Source organism: Psittacula echo, assembly GCF_963264785.1.
Source record: "Psittacula echo genome assembly, chromosome: 6".
In the NCBI taxonomy this organism is placed as follows: domain Eukaryota; kingdom Metazoa; phylum Chordata; class Aves; order Psittaciformes; family Psittacidae; genus Psittacula; species Psittacula echo.
This window is the reverse complement of record NC_137743.1, coordinates 47,912,424-47,933,475: the sequence shown is the minus strand read 5'-3', so window position 1 is coordinate 47,933,475 and position 21,052 is coordinate 47,912,424. Positions and strand designations below refer to the sequence as shown.

The 21,052-nt window shown below is 38.0% G+C and overlaps 1 protein-coding gene across 1 annotated transcript in view; it reads right to left on the bottom strand.

The window, feature by feature from the left end:
• Positions 1-21,052, bottom strand: part of CTNNA3 (catenin alpha 3) — a gene marked incomplete at its 3' end in the record, with an annotated part of 502,263 nt that overhangs the window by 16,906 nt on the left and 464,305 nt on the right. The window contains exon 15 of the mRNA XM_080620404.1: positions 4,657-4,762. Coding sequence (XP_080476530.1) covers positions 4,657-4,762 — 106 coding nt within the window. The remainder of the gene's footprint in view (positions 1-4,656; positions 4,763-21,052) is intronic.

Genomic DNA, 21,052 nt, shown 5'->3' with positions numbered 1-21,052 from the left:
CTACAAGAGGTCATTAAAAGTAACTAGCCTGAGTTCAAAACAAAAGGAGATGGCTTTTAACACTGTTGTTAAGTTGCAGAAATCTTTGTTGCAGGATGGTTATACTAAAAGCTTACACAGGTCAAAAAAGTTGCTGGACAAATTAATGAAAAAAAAATACCAAGGACTATTTAATGTATCAAGTGCATCAAAAATAGGTTTGGTTAAGTCAACTCTTGAATGGCTGCTGGAGGTTGGGAAACCATATTGTGGAAGAATCATGAAATGCACGCCATTATCTCACCAGGTTCTGAAGATACTCACTATTGACTATTGTCAACAACAGGAAATCGGCCTAAGTGAACCTACAGGGCCTGACTAAGTGTGCTCATTTTTATGTACTTTACCCATGAAACTTCGCAAGAGCATATGATCAAAGCAGGGACCAACACAATAGAAAGAAGAGGCATTTACAGGGGTAAAGATGAGAATTCTGCACTATTTTTAGCAGGATAATGACTAAAAGAAAAACAGCATATCCAAATCAACCTTAAACAGATGTTAGAAAGAAATGTACTGTGTAGAGAGGATAGTTCGTAAGGAATCCTCTACATATTGCTCAGAAGCATCTGGTACAAGTTGCTCACTAGTGAAACCAAACACTAGACTGCAACAGAAGGACGGTTAATAAATTCTGAGTTTAATCATCCCAAAGGTAATTGATGGTTACCAGTTTAATGCCTCACATTCTTAGCTAGAGATCCTGGCAAATTATGCAAGGTTCTTTTCCATACACATTTAAGACAGTGGGGTATTAACACAGGCTCTCCATAACAAGAGGATCAGAACTGACTTGCATCCAAAATATGCCGCCATGTTTTACCTAAAAGAGATAATATCCACAGAAACTTCCATATGATTTGATTAATTGTGCAGTGATCAAAATCACAGTGAAATCAGCATTCAACAATGAAATTAAAAAGCCACTGGCATAGTAGCGCCAAGACAAACAATTCTGCAGGAACGTCTGATTACAGCAATGCTGTTCTTACTTCACTATAATTTTATCCCTTTGCTAACAAAGTTTGTAGCATTTCTTTAGAATCTGAAGCTGTCTTTATGGTGATTAATACTGGGTATAATCACACACAGACCCACTACTATAAATGTGTAATTTATTGCAATTATTTGTTAACTGCAAGCTTTTAGGTAAGATGATCCTGTAATCAAAACATCTTTTTGGCACATCTGCTTGCATCATATTTATCAGCTTATCATTTTAGATGCATTTTTCATTTTACTTTCAGGTAAACATTTTTGAAGTACATGAAATCAGCTAAGTCAGGAGACTACCTGGTTCTACAGAATATAGATGTTTCATACTGATCCCTACACTTCCAGATTGGAAGTCTTTAACATTTCATTGCCTTGATGTATTGATCCTGACCAAGAGACCACTGTACATTTTGGAGCTGGTAACCCACACAGCAGCTGACCTGTGAACTAGGGCCAGACATAGGCTGTGCTGCAGTGCACAAATCCCTTGGCCATAGCGTACACCTAGCTAATGTACGGCTGCAGACAAGCTTGCAGGAAGCTCCAACTCAGTAATGAGTTTGGAACACCTGCATAGCCTTCCCTTTATCTGGGACTGCAGCAAAAAGTTCCATTGTGAACATCCCGTTTAACAGTGGAAATTACCTAGTTATTAAATTTATTATCAGTTTGTGATTAATCTGCCTAGTTTTATGCTGATGCTGTACTGTGATTATTTTCACAGTTCTTAACACTGAGTCATCTTAAAAGTGCTGTCAGGATGGATTGAAATGTAACATTCTGCTAATTGTATCACACTGTGTCCCTTTCCTTCAAACACAGGAAGAGAGGGTTATAAAAGCCTGTTCTGTTAACTGCAAAGGCAGAGTAATAGTTCAGTCATGGGATGACTGTGAACAGTAACGGGATGTGGCCTAATTAAATGACAGTATCAGACTTACAGGGTAGACTAAGCTCAATAGCAAGTGGTGAAAAAGTGGTGAAAAGTATGTGCAGGAAGTTACTTGAAACTGGTACAATGTAGAGGTCTTTTCACTTTTGAAACAGAGCATACAAATTCATTTTTACAGGGAGTAAAAATTCCACATAATTTAAATGTTATTAAAAGGCAACGGGTGCAATACTCCACTAAAAAGCATTAGCGCCATTGAGAAAGGCACTCATAAAGCCTCCTTGGAATTTATGTTCCAGTCTGGGCACTGGATTCTTGAAGAGCTCCTTCAGTTTGGACCATATTCAGAGAACAGCTATCAGGTATCCCAGAAGAATGTAGTTTATTTTATTTTAGGACCCCAAGAAAGCAGGGCATAGGAAATTTAGCAAAGTAATAGTTGAGAAAAGGAATTACTAGTCTTTACAAATACCTTGGAGATTAAAAAAGAACACAATGAGGAAAAAGCTTTATAAGTTAAAGGATGACTTGGCACAGGCAAAACAGGTTAGAGAAGTTAAACGATTTCTAGCCATCAGAGGAGTGAGAGGATAGTATTAAGCATCTCTGTAATAGGAGGAATAAAGGCAAGATTCTCTTTCATACTATGTTTGACACACAGCTAGCAATGCTTGTAGTTGTGCTCACCACAGTTGTACTGGAAGGGCTGCTTTGGTTCACTTGTTTATTTTTTTTTAAATTGTATATGCTCATTTGCTTCTAATCCCTATAGCATGAAATAACATCTAAAATACAAGCAACACCTCTAACAGTGTATTTCTGATGCACACAACATACCACAGGAAATAAATACCAGAGGTCAGGTGGCTCAAGGGTATCAACTATGTGCAAGGTTCTGAGCTAGGTCATATGGAAATAATTTGAGTGAATTCAATAAAAGGGTTACAATAACTTGAATGATGTCACATCATTCCAGCAGCTGCTGTTTCCAGCAGCTGCTGGGAAATGTGTCACACAAATTATTAGTACTAATGATTCATGGCTACTTTTTGCTCATACTAATTTGTTCAGGTTTCTGGTCTGCAGTCATTGTAGTAATACAGAAAAAGGAAAATTTTAGGAATGAAGTGACTCAGTGAGACTAGATTCCCTATTGTAAGAGCAAGAGATTGTGACCCTTGCTCATCTTCAGCTTTGATAACATATTGTTTTCTGCAATGGATCAGTGATGGGTTAGAATTTTAATTTGTAACTGGTAAAAGCTTGAAAGGAGCCATTCTCCAATGCTCTTGAAAAGAGGTAAGTGCTGGAAGAATATCTGTCAAGATCACAAATGGGCACTTAACAACATTTTACCTTGTTTTTCCACAAATCAGATCACAACTGTATAAATGGAAAATATAAGTTCTTTGTCTTGTTATCTGGAATTCAGACACATATGGCAGAAAACACTAACAGATTGTTGCTGCTTCACAAGTATTAGAAAAACAAGGGTTGTATATGAAAATTAAAAGTGAATGGAAGAGAAACAGTATGTAAGGGTGTGGAAGGCAGTGACTTGCATGCTGCCCTGGGCCTAAAAGGCAGTTACAAAGCCTAGGAATGTGTACATGCTTTAGATGTGATGCTTGCACACTGACATTTCACTACACTCTTTTTCTGGCATTGTCTGGCCCTAAAACCACCAAGCTTACTTAACAAAGCAGGCTGCATGTGGCAAGTTGCTTGGTATATTAATTTCCTAAGCTACTACGGAGTTGTCCTAGCGAGGAACATGAGCATGCTTATCGATTTACGTACATCTGGTTTAGGTATTTTGGGTGGGTTTTTTTGAGCTGTTTGAGGTATTTAAAATTCAGTGAAAAGAAAGTAGACCTTATTGTTCCAACTCTGCATTTGATGATGGCACATATTTCTTTTAAAGGCAAAAAAATCACCTCAAGACTGCAGGCATGCAGAGGCCAAAACTGACTATCCAGAAGGATATTTACATAGAAAACCATTTGACATCAGTACTCCAAAGAAATGGCCGCTGTTGGGGGACAGAAATGGAAGACAGATAAAACTAGGTACACCAGAAGTACAGATTCTGTAACTACAAAGGGAGATTAGGGTGAAAAATAAGTCATTTCAAAGAAAAAAGAAGCAAAGTCAGTAACCTTACTAAGGGTGGTGCTGAGACCTAGAACATGTCTAAGCCTGCTCAGCAGAATTCTATGCCAGTGCAACACTCCACTTCTAAGCTGACTCACCTGAAACAATTACAGTTGTTTCTAGGTAATTTACCCGAGGAAAAATGGACTATACATCTAAAATGTTGCATTCATAGCTCTAAGGAGGTATGAATATATGTATATATTTATACATGATATATTCATGTATCTGTCTAAAATTTTGCATTTATAGCTTAAAGGAGCTCACAAATATACCCATATGTACAAATACATGTGTAGATAAATACATAAATGCACATACACATCTGTGATATATGTACAAAGACATTTATGTGTGTTCATAAGTGTATTTAAACAGACACATTGATATGTAAGAAGAGAATCCACACATACATTTAAGACAGGATCTACGTATTCAAAAATTGAGAAGAAAAAGAAGATCAGACAGTAAAAATGTCATGAGCACTTTTGTAAGTGACTTTCTTAAGTGTTAGGGGTTCTGTGGATGGATTAATTTGTGACACAGTTTAATGCATTGCTGCATCAATAACCTACCTGATTGGCAATCAGCCGTGCTAGGACATCCATCCTTGATCCCGACTCTGAAATCATTTTTGCTGCATTAATTACATCAGATGTGTTCTTCAGTGGTCCTCTACCCCTTCAAATGAAACAAAGAACTCTCTTACATTATTAAAAAAAATGGGAATAAATCATATCCATGCAAGTTAGGCACAGAAGAACTCTACTAAATAAAATAATTAAACCATACGGAAGCAACATTAACAACATTAATTATTTAATCCCCACCGCCCCAACTGTTTTGTTTTCATGTCCCACAAATTTATATTGTTTGGCATCAAGTGGATGCAGAAGTACCAGAAAGATGTTACTGTGTTTTCATACTGGAAGCACAACACATGTCAAATCCTAAGGATAGGATAGGGATTTTAGAAGACTACTTGTGGCATTTCCTTTTCCCATGGTTATACGAATTTTTTGTGCCTTTCTCCCCCAGAAAAATTTCTAGTAAATATGTTCAAAGAAAGTTCAGCCCAGGGATGTATTTGGAGACTCTTATGGGTATCTGGTCAGAAAAATAGTTGTTTGATTGATTTTTGGTTGTGGGGTTTTTGGGGGGTTTCTCTTCCTTCCCCCACGCCCCAACCGAAAACTATGAAGTTCTTTTGAATGGTTTGTCAAGAAGCCAGCTAATATTTTTGTACATCCCCCAACCCAAAACACTTAATTAATTACATGAGACTGTTTCTAGAACCCAAGACAAAATGTGAATACCTAAGGTAGGCAATATTGACAACCATTATTTTCACATTTTCCTGTGCTTCAGCTTCTTCAATGCTGAAATACTTCAGATAACTAAACTAAAATAACAATTTTATTTCACACATGTATAAAGTGAGCAATCCTGCTAAGTAAGTTTAACTTTGCATTTCAACATCTTTGACAGGAATACTTTCAGTTTTATGCAGACATTTAATTCCTGAACACCTCACATCAATTTACAAGTTCTGCTCTACAAACTATAAGCAGTCCGGCACCCTCCTCCAAAATTACAACCCAGACTCCAGTCAGATAACACAAGAGATGAACACAGAATTAAACAACCCAGAATTAAAGCAGCAGGGAAAGGCGAGAGCACGTAACAGTGCAAGTAACTTATGCTTAGGAAATTCTTGTTAATATCAGCCAGCACCTTTTTTGATATGTGAAGATACGCTGGCTGGGTATTTTGAGGGTGAAGTTGGTAAATTAAACTAGCAATTTTCTTGTACCTGTGCAAGTCCCTCAGAGGATCTGGCTAATGAGAATGAAGCAATTCTAACCCAAGAGAGGTATTTCAAACAAATTAAAAGAAAGCATTTCTTCCCACCACAAAAACGGTCACTGTGAGAGTCATTAGAGGAACACTCAGGAATGAGGACTAAGACTTCTGCTCTATTTGCCACCTGACTGCACTAACGATTCAAGGTCTTCTCTGCTTCCTTCTGTAAGAAATGTCGGGCCGGATGCTTATGAGCTATAAACCACAGCTAGGTCTTGAAACAAATACTTAGAAATAGTGTTTAAGAATGCCTCGGCCTTATATTAGAGTGCTGAAAAACCAGCATGGTAAGTTACACGTACAAAGAGGTCTCCTTTGCTACACAACCAAGAAGAACTATCTGTGCTCGTTTTTTTTACCTTCACATAAAATCCAGATCCTTTACATAAAGTACAGCTTTAATTGCCTTGGGGTATGGCATAATGAGCTGTTAGTCCCAATTTATGATGTTTTGCAATTATTACCCACTGGACACTTTAAAAAGAACACTTGGGAGAGCACACCAGATCTGCTGAATCACCAGACAAATGGAAGCAACAGACAGGAAAAAAAACAGGATGAAACTTCTAAAGAGACAAGTGCACACTCTAGATTTTGACGAAAATCATCAACTCCATAGAGAGAGAGAGAGAGCCTATAAAGTTGTTTTGAAAAAAGACACAGGAATTATCACATGGGTCAGTCTGAACACCATGAGGTAGTGCTGTTAGGAAAGTAGCAGGTGCCACAATGTGGTACACAGGTAAAAGTTTTCCTTTCACTTTCTCAGTTTTATTAAGACTGCAGCTGCAGTTCTGTGTGGGTTTCCATGAAGAAAGTTTTGACACAGTTGGAAATTGCGTAAATAGGATGGTTAGATATGTCATAATGAATAAGGAATGACTGAAGGGCTTAGACCCTTGATTTGATTTAGAAATTTGAAAATTAGCAGTGGGGCAAAGGAGGAAGCATAAGCAAGAGAGCCTGTAGGATAGACATGGTAACAATCCTTAATTGGGCTTCATGGCTGTATTGGATAGGGGAGGTAGTACTGAGCTTATATTTGGGAAAAGAAGTTTCACGTGAAGTGCTGAGATGGTGAGAAACTGGAACAGAGCAGCCAGGATGTTGTGGTGTCTCCACCACTGGACGAGACTAGACAGACATTTGTTACGAATGGTGAGATGATTTAAGTCCCCTCTTGAGGTCTCTTCCAGTCCAACGTTTGATTATTTTAAATTTAACGAAGAAGTTTCATGTTGTTTGGCAGATGAGTACCAGTTTCAATGCATGCTGCCTTCTAATGTTATCAGTGCAGCTGTGCATTTTGTGAATTCCCAGTTTTCCTGATTTAGCACCAGATCAGCAGATTCAGAATGCCACTAGCTCAGATTAACTCCCTGAATCCAGATGTCAGAGATGCATAAAGTCCATTAAATGTTTTCCCCAGCCATCATGTGGCTTCCTACCAGTTTTATATTTACTTGTGTTTTGTCTTGCAAGTTTGAAGTATGGAAAAACACTTTATAGAGGAGGCTGTTTCCCTGAGCTACTCATCTCACTGCCTGGAATTTTTTTTTCAGATACTTCACTTAGTTCTCTCTCCACATCACTGTACTGACACCCCTTTCCTTCTACAGATGTAGTCCACGATCCTCCCCCACCAAATGCTTAAGAATCCCTGCCTAATCTGAGAGACTCTTGTGGTATTTTTTTTGTGGTATTTGTTAAAAATAACCAAATTACTAGAGATAATGCAGATCTGCATGCAGAAGCTTAAGATGAGCTTAACTCATGCACCTACAGCAGATGCTTAGACAGATTAAAAAAAATCCTTCCCACCAAGTACCATCTGGTGGTCAACAGCACCACAAAATTTCTCCTTCATGGAGTTCTCCAGCTTTTCCCTCTTCTACAACATGAATTCCAGTTTCTTAGAATGGATGTTCATGATGCTATGGCATCCATGGAACATGTCGGGTTATTTTTTAGTCACTGTTCTCTTACTATTTCTCCCTGTTTCCAGTCTCTATTTTCAAAGCCAAACTCCATCTTGCACACTCAGTTACTGCATTTACTGAAATTCTTTCCCAATAATTTGATTGGGTTCACAGCCTACAGTAGACTCTGAATGCCTGATCTGGATTCACTGCATGGGAAGTCTAATTTTTCTCACACTTCATTATTTCCAAGCATAAAGCCCTACTAGCTACGTAAGCTGGTACCATATTCAAGGCTATGAAAACAAAGATGAAACACAAAGTACTGTATTTATGAGCAATTATATGCCTCCAAGATAGTGATGGATTGTTCTCTTATATCACCTGCTCTACCCAATAAAGAAACTGGGAAGACCATGAATAACTTGAGAATCATCCATCTAAGTCTAAATAGAAGGAATGTAGTTGGATTGGGTACAACAAAATCAGTTTAGAGTATCTCCACAAAGCTGTAGGAGAAAAACAGGCTTCACATAAATGTTTCTTGAAAGATAAAATCATAAGAAGAAAATAAAGCTGGACTGCATTAACTGGTAGGACAGCACGGGTTTTGTAGAATTGTGAAAGAGAGATTTAAGCCTCTCATGTCTAAACATTCTTGCTTCAAGCCATGATAGTGTTGCAGTGTAACTCCATCCCTGTCTGCCTAAACTATAATTATCAGGCATCAGAATCAGGCACTGTGATCTGTTTTCCTTCATACTGGAATTTCACTCTGAAAAGTGAGGATCAAAAATATTCTCCTAATTTTACATCAACAAAAACTTGTACTCTTACCTAAAATCCAAAAGGCCTTTGGCATTACATTTTCCAGGAATAGTCTTCTGTCTCTGAGCAAAGCTGAGTGGCTTACCTCTACTCACTGCACTCACATCAGCAAATGTTTTGTACTTCCCCCATGTAAGAAACAACAATAGGGAGCTCTACTGACTAGTCACTCTCAAAAAATAAACTTCTATCTAAAATATGTCTAACATCATAAACTACCACCAAACACAAACATTTCTTAGCACCGCAGGCATTTGAAGATGTGCACTGAATTTTCACAACTACTGTCATCTCCAACCCAAAATCCAAGTGGCCTTTGTCACATTAAAGTCTTGAGTTTCAGACATCATCAGTACGAATTTCTAGCTCAGCAAATCCTGACAGGATTACAGGTTTTTCTGGGCACACTGCAGAAGAGGCACTAACTCCAAACCAGTATGGATCCAGCAACACATCTCTCTCTTTGTTCCTTGGTGTTCCCATGAAAGCTCTGTGCAGGATCCAGTCTGGCAATCCCAGCCAACCCCAGACCAATGATCCCCAGAATCGACTGGAACATTTCTTGACTTTGTGAAGAAGGTGCAAGCACTCATTCAGGTGACTGTCATATTACTTAAGATACACTGGGAGAAAGTGCATTAATTATATTGCTATGTGTTTAGTTTTATAAAGCACATCCATTATCTTACTGTCCTGGGTTCAGCAGTAGCAGTCATTTTTTCTCCTTCCTAGTAGCTGGTGCAGTGCTGTGGTTTTGACTTTCAGCCTGGGAACAACGCTGATAACACCAATGTTTTTAGCTGTTGCTAAGTAATGTTTATTCTGACCAAGGACTTTCTGAGCCTCATGCTTTGCCAGGGAGGAGGAGAAGCCGGGAGGAAGCAGAGACAGGACACCTGACCCAAACTAGCCAAAGGGGTATTCCATACCACAGCACATCATGCCCACTATATAAACTGGGGGCAGTTACCTGGAAGGGCTAGATCACTGCTCAGGTCGGGCTGGGTATCAGTCGGCGGGTGGTGAGCGGTTGTATTCCCTTCCCTTGTTATTTCCCTTATCATTATTATTATTGGTGGTAGCAGTAGTGGTTTTGTGTTACACCTTAGTTACTGGACTGTTTTTATCTCAACCCATGAGAGTTACATTCTTTTGAATCTCCTCTCCATCCCTCTGGGAGCGGAGCAAGGAAGAAGGGGGGGAGCGAGTGAGCGAGCAGGTCTATGGTTCTGAGTTGCCGGCTGGGTTTAAACCACGACACTTATCCACAGAGATAGAAAGATATTCCAAACAAAATAACTGTATTTTATATACACTACAGTATTTAGTTAATTCAGTTGTCACTAAATTCCATGGTTACAGTTCTGCTTCCTGCAGTTCTTCCTTAAATACTTAGCATTTCTCCATTCTTCTGCCTTCCTACTGCTGCTCTGCAAAATGCTTTAATACTGGCAAGGTTAAGAAATTTGGATTCCCACCACACATTCTGAGCTCTATCCAAAGAGCTGTTTCTTAAGTTTGGGTATTTCTGTTCCTGAGATTTTTACCTTTTTTTTAACCTAGTGATTGGATGAAGTCCTGGGAGCAGGGATAAGGAAGCAGGATTCACATCTCAGTCATTACAAGTGCTCTATTAAATTACTGAGTAATTACTGTTATTACACCTGGCTGCATGTCTCTATCAGCTATACCTAGACAAACAGGAGGCAGCAGAGTTCCTCAGGAAATTCAGTTAGGAGAACATAATTGTAGATTGTACAGGAGGATCCCAGAGCTGACCTCTGCCATTTCATTACTGCTGTAGACACAGAAGCAAAAGAGATTCTAATTTCACTTACTTTCTATCCCTGTCTGAGTTTACAGGTTTGAAAATCAGGAGAAAATAATTCCTAATGCTAGCGAAACTGCTAGCATAACTAAGACCAAACCCACACTGAACATTTCAAGATGCATTGGCTGAAGCAGTTATAGCCAGATGAGAAAAGGATAGTGTGAAGAAACACTAGAAGACATGAGACAAATTACCATAGATGCTCTGTATTAAATAATATTTTGTACCTAGAAACACTTTCTGTGAGTAAAGGAAATTAAGACTTACGAAAATATCTGGATTATATGAACCCAGGAATGGGTCAGTGAAGTTGCAGGCAATGTGAACGCAGCATATATATTACTATCTGTTCTTTAAATCTGGAAATAAAAATCAGGTTAAGACAGAAGTTCCTCTTCGTCTTCTTTTTTATCCTCCTGCACTGGCAATGTATCAGGTCTGCAACTCCCTCAAAGGGGAATAAGGGAGAGGATGCATAGTCTGTTTTACAGCAAGAGTGGGGTGATACAGATGAAACAAATACACTTTGTAAATGAGTATTACATGGGCTGATCTAGCTAAGACTGCTTTTTATTGGATTGATACCTTTGAGTGTGCAGAAGTCAGCCATAGACCCTGCTGAAGTTCCTGAGTGCCACCTTTCAAAATCTCTTGGTAGGAATGTTGGCAGAGCAATCGATCTTATTTTGTCTGTCAGTTCCAAATGGTGTTTGCTGAGAGCCAATAGATCCTATCATTTCCTAATCAAACAAACAAACAAACAAAACAAGTTGGAAGCATGCAGAATATAACAAAGAGATGAGTAACAGCCAACTTGATTTTTCAAGGATAAATATTGTCAGACCAATGTAAAATAAGCTTTTACAGCTTTTGAAAGATGACAAGCTGTAAATACCATATATCTTCAGACAGGCTTCTGAAACTGTCTCCTGTTGTATTTTCATAAGCTACCTAAAGAATATATAGTCTAGACAAAATACTTGGGAGACGCAAAACTGTTAGAAGAGCATAATCCAGGACAGACTGGTTATCAAAGGGCTGCTGTCACAATGGAGTTTAAAAATAGAAGGAACCTGGTTTTGCTGGAATCTGCCATGGTTTCTGTGCTGCTTATTTCTTTACTGATGATGTGAATGAAGGAAAGAAGAGAATGCTTAGTGAACTTGATACTGATGTGAAAGGAGAAGGAAAGGGGCTGGCAGGCCAGACTGGACTTAAGAATTATCGTGGGAAGAGTATGGAAGAAAAAGTAGATGCAATTAAAAAGGGATAAATGCACTTAGGTAGGATAATCAAATTAACAGATACAAGCGGAGAGTCAGTCTCTACACAACAGAACAGGGAACTCCAAGCAATGTGGAGTTTCAGTGGATCACAGATTCATCAGGAATGAACACTAGTATGCTGCAGAAGGCAGTGGGAAAATGGTAAACAGGGAGAAGAAGTAACACTTCTGTTCTTTTTTACAGTAACAGGGTCTCTAGAGAATTTCTGGGAAGATGTAAGACAATTTAGAAAAGACTGAGTGCCAACAGAATGGATTAGGTTTGGGTTTGTTTCATAAACCTAATCTAATGCTGGAATAAGCAGTAAGGCTCTGTGAAAAATACTGACATAGGAATTCCTGTTCAACTGCAGCCACTGGGTTATGTGGCACAAAAGGATTATATGTCATTTACACAGTCATGGTTACATGGTCTATCAACAATGATATCTTATGTAACATTATGCATGTCTTATCTCAGAGGCTCCTGTTCTGTCAAAGTGTCTACCTTCTGTTCCAGTGACACAGAATCTCTGGATGAACCTGCAATAATTAGCTCAATGAATTCTACAGCACTAGCTTTAAAGAAACAAAGATGTGTGAAAAATACTAAACACAGAATCAGTACAAATGTCCAGACTTTTCCTTTGAGTTATATTGGCAGGAGGCAAACTATACTTCCCCCTTCTCCCAGGCTTTTACACAGCGATAACGCAACTATGGATAAAAAAGTACTGAAAATGAAGGGCAATGCAATAATCCACGTGCGTAGTTAAATCATTTACACCACTGTGGCTGTTAAATGGGAACTGGAAAGTACTGTTATTTACAGCATTTTTTTTTTTACGTCAATGCAAGTGCGTATCAGTTTTATGATTTCTTTCTTTTTCTGCTCTGGGGCAGATTCTACTATCTAGATACTTCAATGTTGATCTCCTGTTGGTGATTTTCTTGTCTAGATCATCCTTCTCTCCCCAAATCCTTGTGCTTTTGACAGCTTTACAAAACAAAGCAAGCTATTATTTAGAAGGCTGTGCTCTAAGAGGAACCCAGTAATTTATTCTTTTTGTTGCTCTTACTTCCTGTATTTTGCCACCTAAGACCAAAATAGGGTAATCAAGGATTTTATCAGCACTTAGTAGACAATACAGAAGGAGATTTTTCAAAGGCCTTTAGTGTCTACCAATTTCAATTCTGACAGTGATGTCCAAAACTCTCTGAATTTCACTGAAAACATGATCATTTGTTGTGGCCTCTGAAGAAAGGCTTCGTGTTCTGATAATTTCACAATACATCATGAAGACTTCATGGTATATTTCTAGTTCATCTCTGGTGCCGTGCCTATGCAACAGTGATTCTCATTCGTGGGTCACTGCTGCCCCTCAGGCACTGCGATGCAGAATAGTATGGCCCTTCCTCCTTCTTCACCCCCCAGCTCTTGTCAGGTGGCATGGTCCTTGCAGGCTACCAGTCTGCAAAAGCCTTTACGTCCATCCTTGATAGTGTCTGTTCCTGACCTCTTCATACTTTTCCCAAAGCAAGCCACTTGTGACCCGGTAAAATAAAATGTAACTGCTTTTCAACAAACCAAATGCCCTTCATTTGTGTTACTGTTTGGACAAACTATTTGATAATATTAAAACACAGAAGAGACCTTTTCTTAATGATCCACTGTATTATTTTCCTCTCTCTGCTTTGCTTAATGAAGTACAAGTACAGCTATTTAAACGTGAAAAAGGACAAAACACTCTTGTTTCTAAGCTGACATATCCTATTCTGTCAGTTGTATAAACTTTGTCAGAAAACCCCAGGCACTGAAAACTTGGCTGAAAGGTCAAAGGTGAATATGACAGTATCTCAAAATAACTGTCACTAGAAGTGCTAATTCTGGTCTTTAAAAAGCATACAGCTTAACACCAAGGAATTTTTTCTTCAGAATGTAGTCCTACATAGCAGAGTGCTGCTCCGTCATCCTAATCATAACACTTCTGAAACGGAGAAATCCTGAAATAGTAGGGAAAAAAAATGCTGATATTACCTGAATAGTTACTGAACATTATGTTACCTGTCAAAGATGCTTCCTAACTTGGAACTGCATCTTAAAATAGTATGGAAGAAAAGTGAAGCAAGGAGATGTCGAGGCAGAAGTCAAGTGGAAACAGAAATGAATGTATGTCAAGAGAGAAGCTGTACATGTAGTCTGGGAGGTGTAAGAGCAGCTGAAAGCCTGACTACACGTTGTTAAATCAGAAGTCTGACAAAACTAATCATAGCAACAACAAAATATGGAAAGCAAAGCAGCAAAGGGATATGTTTGTACATGTCTGACTGTGATGTTTATGTATATGCATTGAATATTTATATGTGCAACAATCAGGCACAGAATTGTCTGTATAGAGATGAAACTCCAAGAATTGTGAGATCTTGTCATAGGTATATTTGTGCACACTGATAGACACTCTTTCCCCTCACCTATAAATCCCAAAGTCCAAATCTTCACAAAGACATGTGAAGCTCTCTTGCCAACCCTGAAGAAATGCGTTAAAGAAAATGTCCAATTTCTACCCAGTTAAGACCCACTGTGGGTGGTATATATATTAAAAAACAACAACAAACAAAACACCATATAATTAAATGTATTCTTTATATACATATATAAAAATAATATATAATTATTACTGTGATCTGAAGATGAAAAGCTCTTCATAGTGCTTCACAAAGCTAGTTGTTATGAAATTATTTTATCAATGGATTTTACACTGGACGCAAAGAAAGAAAACAATGCTGAAACCTGTAGTGATAAAAACAGAGGAAAGACAGGAAGCTGCCCTCCTGCAGTGGGTCACAACTGGGTATAAACCAGACATTTCAATGATGTATTTCATCAAAGAGTGCAAGAGAAGTTCAAATACCCAAGGGTGCTCTTCTGTGCACACAATTGCACACAGAGCTTGCAATTTTCAGCTCTGTAGATTCATGTAATCATATAAATATTTCAGTGTTTCGTAGTAGTTTATTAAAAAATAGAGATGAAATTGTAATGAGAGCAGTGGTTTGTACAATAAAGCTCACCTGAATAAATTTGATGTTGTTACTGAGCAGATGCTATCCATGAAGCTCAATGATTTGAGTTTTTGTTGAGGGACTGTAGTGATAGGACAAGGATTAACGGGTTAAAACTTAAACAGGGGAAGTTTAGATTGGATATAAGGAAGAAATTCTTTACTGTGAGGGTGGTGAGGCACTGGAATGGGTTGCCCAGGGAGGTTGTGAATGCTCTATCCCTGGCAGTGTTCAAGGCTGGGTTGGACAGAGCCCTAGGTGACATGGTTTAGTGTGAGGTGTCCCTGCCCATGGCAGAGGGATTGGAACTAGATGATCTTAAGGTCCTTTCCAACCCTAACTATTTTATGATTCTAAATAATTTACAGATGTAGAAACTGGCTCCCCCAGTCAGCTATTTCATAGCTATTTCACTTTTTCCTGCACCACCAGAAATCTCTCCCCAAATCTCCCTCTGATCTATCATATCGATACATAAACATTGTTGGTGCAATGTAAGAGAATACCACATCACAACTGAGTCTTGGTATCTAAACCAGGGATCAATTATTTGTTTCTCACCTCTTCTCCCTCTCATTACCTCTAAGATATTTCTCCATCTCTTCCTGCTTCCTGATCCAGCTTTTCAAAGGACACTTTGATTTTTTAGTTGCTAAGAAGGTCAGCAGACCTTCCCAACCATGGGCTTTAATTTGGATGCCTATCATCTTTAATTACTGTGTTACATCTTTACAGTTACTGTTTTTACTGTTGATAACAAGGAAAGTGTCTGCTATTTGACTCATCAGTCTCCCTTCTCCTATTTTCCCTGTCAGTCATGAACAGAAATTATCCAGGGACCTTAAGATCTCTAATACAAGACATCATCCAATAGCTGCACAAACTGTATGCTTCAGTAATTTTAAAAATTCAACCCTTTTCATGAATAGAAACTATTTGGTTATAAACAAATAATATTAAAATTGTACACATGTATGTTAATAAATGCACAGTTTCCTTGCAGAGTGACCTGGATTGTGCAACAAAATGGACAATGCAGAGATGTGAAATCTTGCCCTTTATGAACAGGCCAGACACACACTGATACTTCTTCAGGCACTGATAGCCTGTCTGCAGAAATATTTCAGGTTGTCTCCTGCAATAGCAGATGTTTGGCTATGTGGAATATGTTTCAAATGTAACAGCAAAACAGCCTCCATATTTGCACTTTTTCAAAGCACAGAGGTTAATTCCAGCTGAGACAGAAAGTCAACATTATCTCTAACGACTCCCACCGCTGAGTAGCCCCTCTGCTTCCCACTCTTCTGGACCATGTGTTGAATTTTCAACAGGAGTTATAACATGGTCTAGAAAAAGCAAGTGTTAACAGCCTGGAAGCAGAAAAAAAGCCATCAGAGGGTTACTAATGAAACAAAATATGAATGTAAGCAGTACAGTGCAAACATGTAGCAATGCCACTTAAATAAGTCAATATTGTCCTACAAAATCCTCTTGTTATGCTGTAAACTTTAAAAATGGAAGAAATATTCTTTGTTCTTCAAAGCATGTCTTTTCAGTTCTCCAATGAGAGAAAGCAAATAAATTATTCTGCAAATCACTTGTTGCATTTGTTTTCTATTAACAAACACTTTTCCTTAAAAAATAAAACCATAGATATATATGTAGTATGTATATATATATGGATATATATGTAGTGTGTGTATATATATAGTGTATATATAGAGAGAGATATATATATCCAGACTACTTCCTTGCTGCTTCAGAACATGCCTTGTACCAAGGCCTGTCATAGCCATTAACTCAGTGAATCCCAAAAGGTAGAGCTTAAAACTCAAATGGCAAATTTTAATTTGGTGCTTCATGACCACCATGCTATGATTTTTTGATGGTATTTATTCTCCATGTAATTTAAAACAACTTAATGCAGATCTTACCTTTGATATTTTACAGCAGTGCACAGACACTCTTGGAACAGACTGTTAAAATTGCATTACTGGGAATGCAGCGCAGGGTAATGCTGTTGTTGGAAATCACCTCTCTAAACCAGAATACTTGATCTCTCTCTGGACTCTATTGCAAGTGTCCCTACAACAGCATCTTCAGCTGGATTGTGAGAGCCTTCTCAAACTTCTGCTGAGCTTTTATCATTCAGTTGACCTGTGGTCCTAAATTGTCCCTTCAGCCTGTGCATGATCAATCCATTGCTATTCATTAACCAAACTACATGCATCGTTATTACTTTAGTGAGGTGAAAAGGACTGTCCTAAGTCACCATTTCTGCATCTGCAGCAACAGTTTCAACTGGCTAGTTACAAGTACCTGCTGTGTGTATTTTCATCCATTTTTCAGCAGGAACTGCTTGGGGAGTCTGGTGGGCCAGAATCTCCACCCTAGCTGTTTATCAACACAGCAGGAGCTGCCTGGGAAACCTTAAAGGCATGCTGGAGCTCCCACCAGAAAGCTTCTGCACCACTTGGCTACATCCTTCTTCATGAAGGTGGCTAGAAGTTCAGTCAGTCACCTTGTCTATGCTTAGTCCACTGTTCCAAGTCCATCCATTGTCTCACGGATGCAAATGATTATATGGGGAGTTCCTGAACCACACTCACAATTAAATAATAATACTAGCACATTTTGTGAAACATCAAATTGTCATGTTTTTCTAACTTTTAAATTCTCTTTCATGTTTTTACAACAAAGCAGGGATGAAGTGCATGGTAGGATCTGACCCCACATATTTTAACAGTAAAATGAATGGCATATATGAACAAACAGAAAGTACTTCCCCCTCTGGCCACAAGTAGGTATGATCATTCCTGGATGTAGAAAATAAGGTAATACAGAATAAATCAATGCAATTTAAAAACACAAACTACTTGGGGAAAACCATTAGGAACTCTGGCCGATGTGTAACTAAACACTTAAATTCAGGAGGGCTGAGCTAAAGGTTGAAGATGCCAACTACCCTCTGAACATGGAGTTATAAAGATGCTTTTAATCCCTAGGCATATGACAGTAGAACTGAGAAAGAGATAATGTTTTCAGTTTACTCTGATGTACGTCATAGTTTACATAATTAGACACCACATGTATTTTATGGTGAGACAATTAGATATCTTTTGGAGTAACTGGCTCTATATAGAGGCTACCTTACACACAGACATAAACACAGACACACAGAGAGAAACGCAAAATACCTTTATATATGAAGCAGAGCCCTGAGAGGCTCATCTACCTACAGGTCTCCAGAAGCAGATACTTTAAGGCAAAAGACAGAGACACTAATATTGTTAGATGCAGGAGAAAACTGGGAGAACTGGCAAAACTGATTAGCAGTAGTAATATCATGGGCTAGAAAGGAGGCTATGCTACAGTCAGGTTTGTGCTGTGGTGTTATTTTACTCTATGCAGTTACACTCTGAAAATCTCTTTCTAATCTTCCCACTAACATTTTTCGAATTCTTTGATTCACAGCACAATCATTTTACCTCTTTCTTGCCAATACTTCCTGGTGTAATATTTTTTACTGAAGGGTTTATCAGTCAACTGAAATGGAATGATAAATGAAAATAATTTAAAAGAAGATGAAATGAATCTTTCAGAATGCCTTTGCTACGTGTAACATGATCTCACTCATCACCAGTCATGCCACATTTCTGAGTTTACATATGCTGTCCTACTTCTGGTATGAACATGTGCTATTAATAATCATATTAATCTGATTAATAATCATATTTTCCAACACTTTTGCCCACAAGGTATCATCATTAGCTCTTAAAGCTACTTGAAAAACCTGCCTGTGGTGCAATTATAATTTTAACTACCCACTATGCACAACAAAGGAATCAGTCTTCTCAAAAATCCCCAGAAAAATACCAGTCCTGAAGTTTGATTCGAAAACTCACATGGCCTATCAGTAACCTGCTAATATTTTTTGCTCAAAAAGATGCACTTGACTAACTACATATATATAAAAATTCTGCAAAATTGTATTTCAGAGTGCTCATTTAGTACTTTGCAAAGAAAATTTGCACTGATTCACAAATATGAAAAGTGGAATTTAAGCTGAGTAAGTTTAGGACACAATATGGAGATGAAAGAAAGTTTGGAGTTAGGGAGTCATGTTTTCTGATAGTTAAACTACTATACCTTATAATTGTATTTATCAAGTTTTCCAGTTTCATCTTCAGAAATCAATGGTGATATTTGCCTCATGGTAACATTTGACATTTAGAAAAGGGAGTCACTCTACATGCCCTGAATTCAACAGCAGTTAAGCTATTGAACCTAGAGAGCTCCCAAAATCAGGATTACCAGGACCAAAATGCTTCAACAAACTTGTAATGACAGGCTGTAGGTGAGTAACGGAAGACAGTAAACTTCAGCTTTCAAAATTAGTTCATTCAATTGTAGTGAAATTTTAGAATTTATCAGAAAACCGTAGTCAGGTTTTTTAATAAAAGCACTTTCTGTGTGCATGAAGCAAATGGCATGACACATAATGCAATTAAAACATTTTGTAATAAAAAATAATAAATTACATATAAAAAATTTATGTTTTGCTATATATCCACCTAGCACATCTGCTATGCCATTGTGACAGATGTATATTAATATGGATATCTAATCATATTGCTAGATTGCTAATGGCTTAGTAATCCATCTTCTAAACACTGCATATGTTTCTGATTATATGCTGAACCAATTACCAAAATATTTCCTAAGAATTAGTTCTTTACCTCTGTTGGCCTCTGGAAAGCACCATGAACTTGCAGTTTTGATTTCAACAACAACGTACAATTCTGTCACAGCACTACTTAAAACATGTTGGGTTTATAATATATATGCTTTATGAAAGACTTAAAGACACTTCCTTAAATATGGTAACTAGTATGAAAACTAGATGATCTTAAGGTCCTTTCCAACCCTAACTATTCTATGATTCTAAAATTGGCTAAAATTAATAGAAACATCTTTTGAAAGAATACGTTCTATGTAAGGCTGGTGACCATAAAACAGGGCACAACTACTTTCAGTTATCTTCAGGAATGAAGGTCCTAAATACTACTTCATCATGTATTAGCCCACTCTAAAAACTGTATGCTTTGCAACCAGCAACCTGTTCTTTCTTCCTCCCAGTTTGGTTCTTGTGTTCAGAGGAAAAGAGTAAACTGCCCCACTACAAAATAGGACACTGATTTTCTAATTTCTTTTTCTTGTTGAATTTCAAAATCTAGGAGTACAAAGTCTCACATCTTCCTGCAAGAGTTCTACAGATCATGCACTTATTTGACATTCTGGCATTTGGCTACAGTGTTAATTAGTTGGACAATTTGATTAATTACTGAAATAGTTACAGCTGAACATCATTGTTTTCAGATTCTGCAAACTGTGGGAATAATAATGGTTTATTAAATTATACCTTCTTCTAATAGCACATCTTTTTCTAATAGCCCACCCATTAACTACTGATGCCCACTATGTCTTTGTACTCACCTTTACCTTGGACATATTCCCTTACCAACTCTTTTCCTAATTTCTAAGCCCTCATGAAGGTACAGATAAAGCTTACTTTATTTCAAGTAAGTTCACAGATGAACTGGACTTGCTGGGCTTGAATTTCTGAATTCTCTTGCTTTTTCTGATACTACTATAGCCCCAGTTATTTTTTTACTAGACACTGACTAGCTCACTGGCAACTTGCTGTTTCATGTGGCACTGCCACATTATGAGACTATAAGGCAACAGAAGCTTTTAAAAGTGTTACCTTAGACATCAGATGTGATCGGAATCCTTCAGATACAACTTTTCAGAGTTAATTCTGTTTGTTTCATTTGAAGGTTACAGGCCTTTGGGTTTGTTTGTGTTTTGGTTTTTTTTGAGTAAAACTAGTCACTTTTACTTTGTTTACTTTGTCTACTTTTTACTTTGTTTTTCTTGTTTTTACTTTTACTTTTTCCATATTACAGTTGCCTACTGGGCATGACCAGAAGCCATTTCAGTCCTAGGTGGTTTTCACGACTGCAATACTTAGAATCATAGAATCATAGAATCATAGAATAGTTAGGGTTGGAAAGGACCTTAAGATCATCTAGTTCCAACCCCCCTGCCATGGGCAGGGACACCCCACACTAAACCATGTCACCCAAGGCCTCATCCAACCTGGCCTTGAACACCGCCAAGGATGCAGCATTCACAACCTC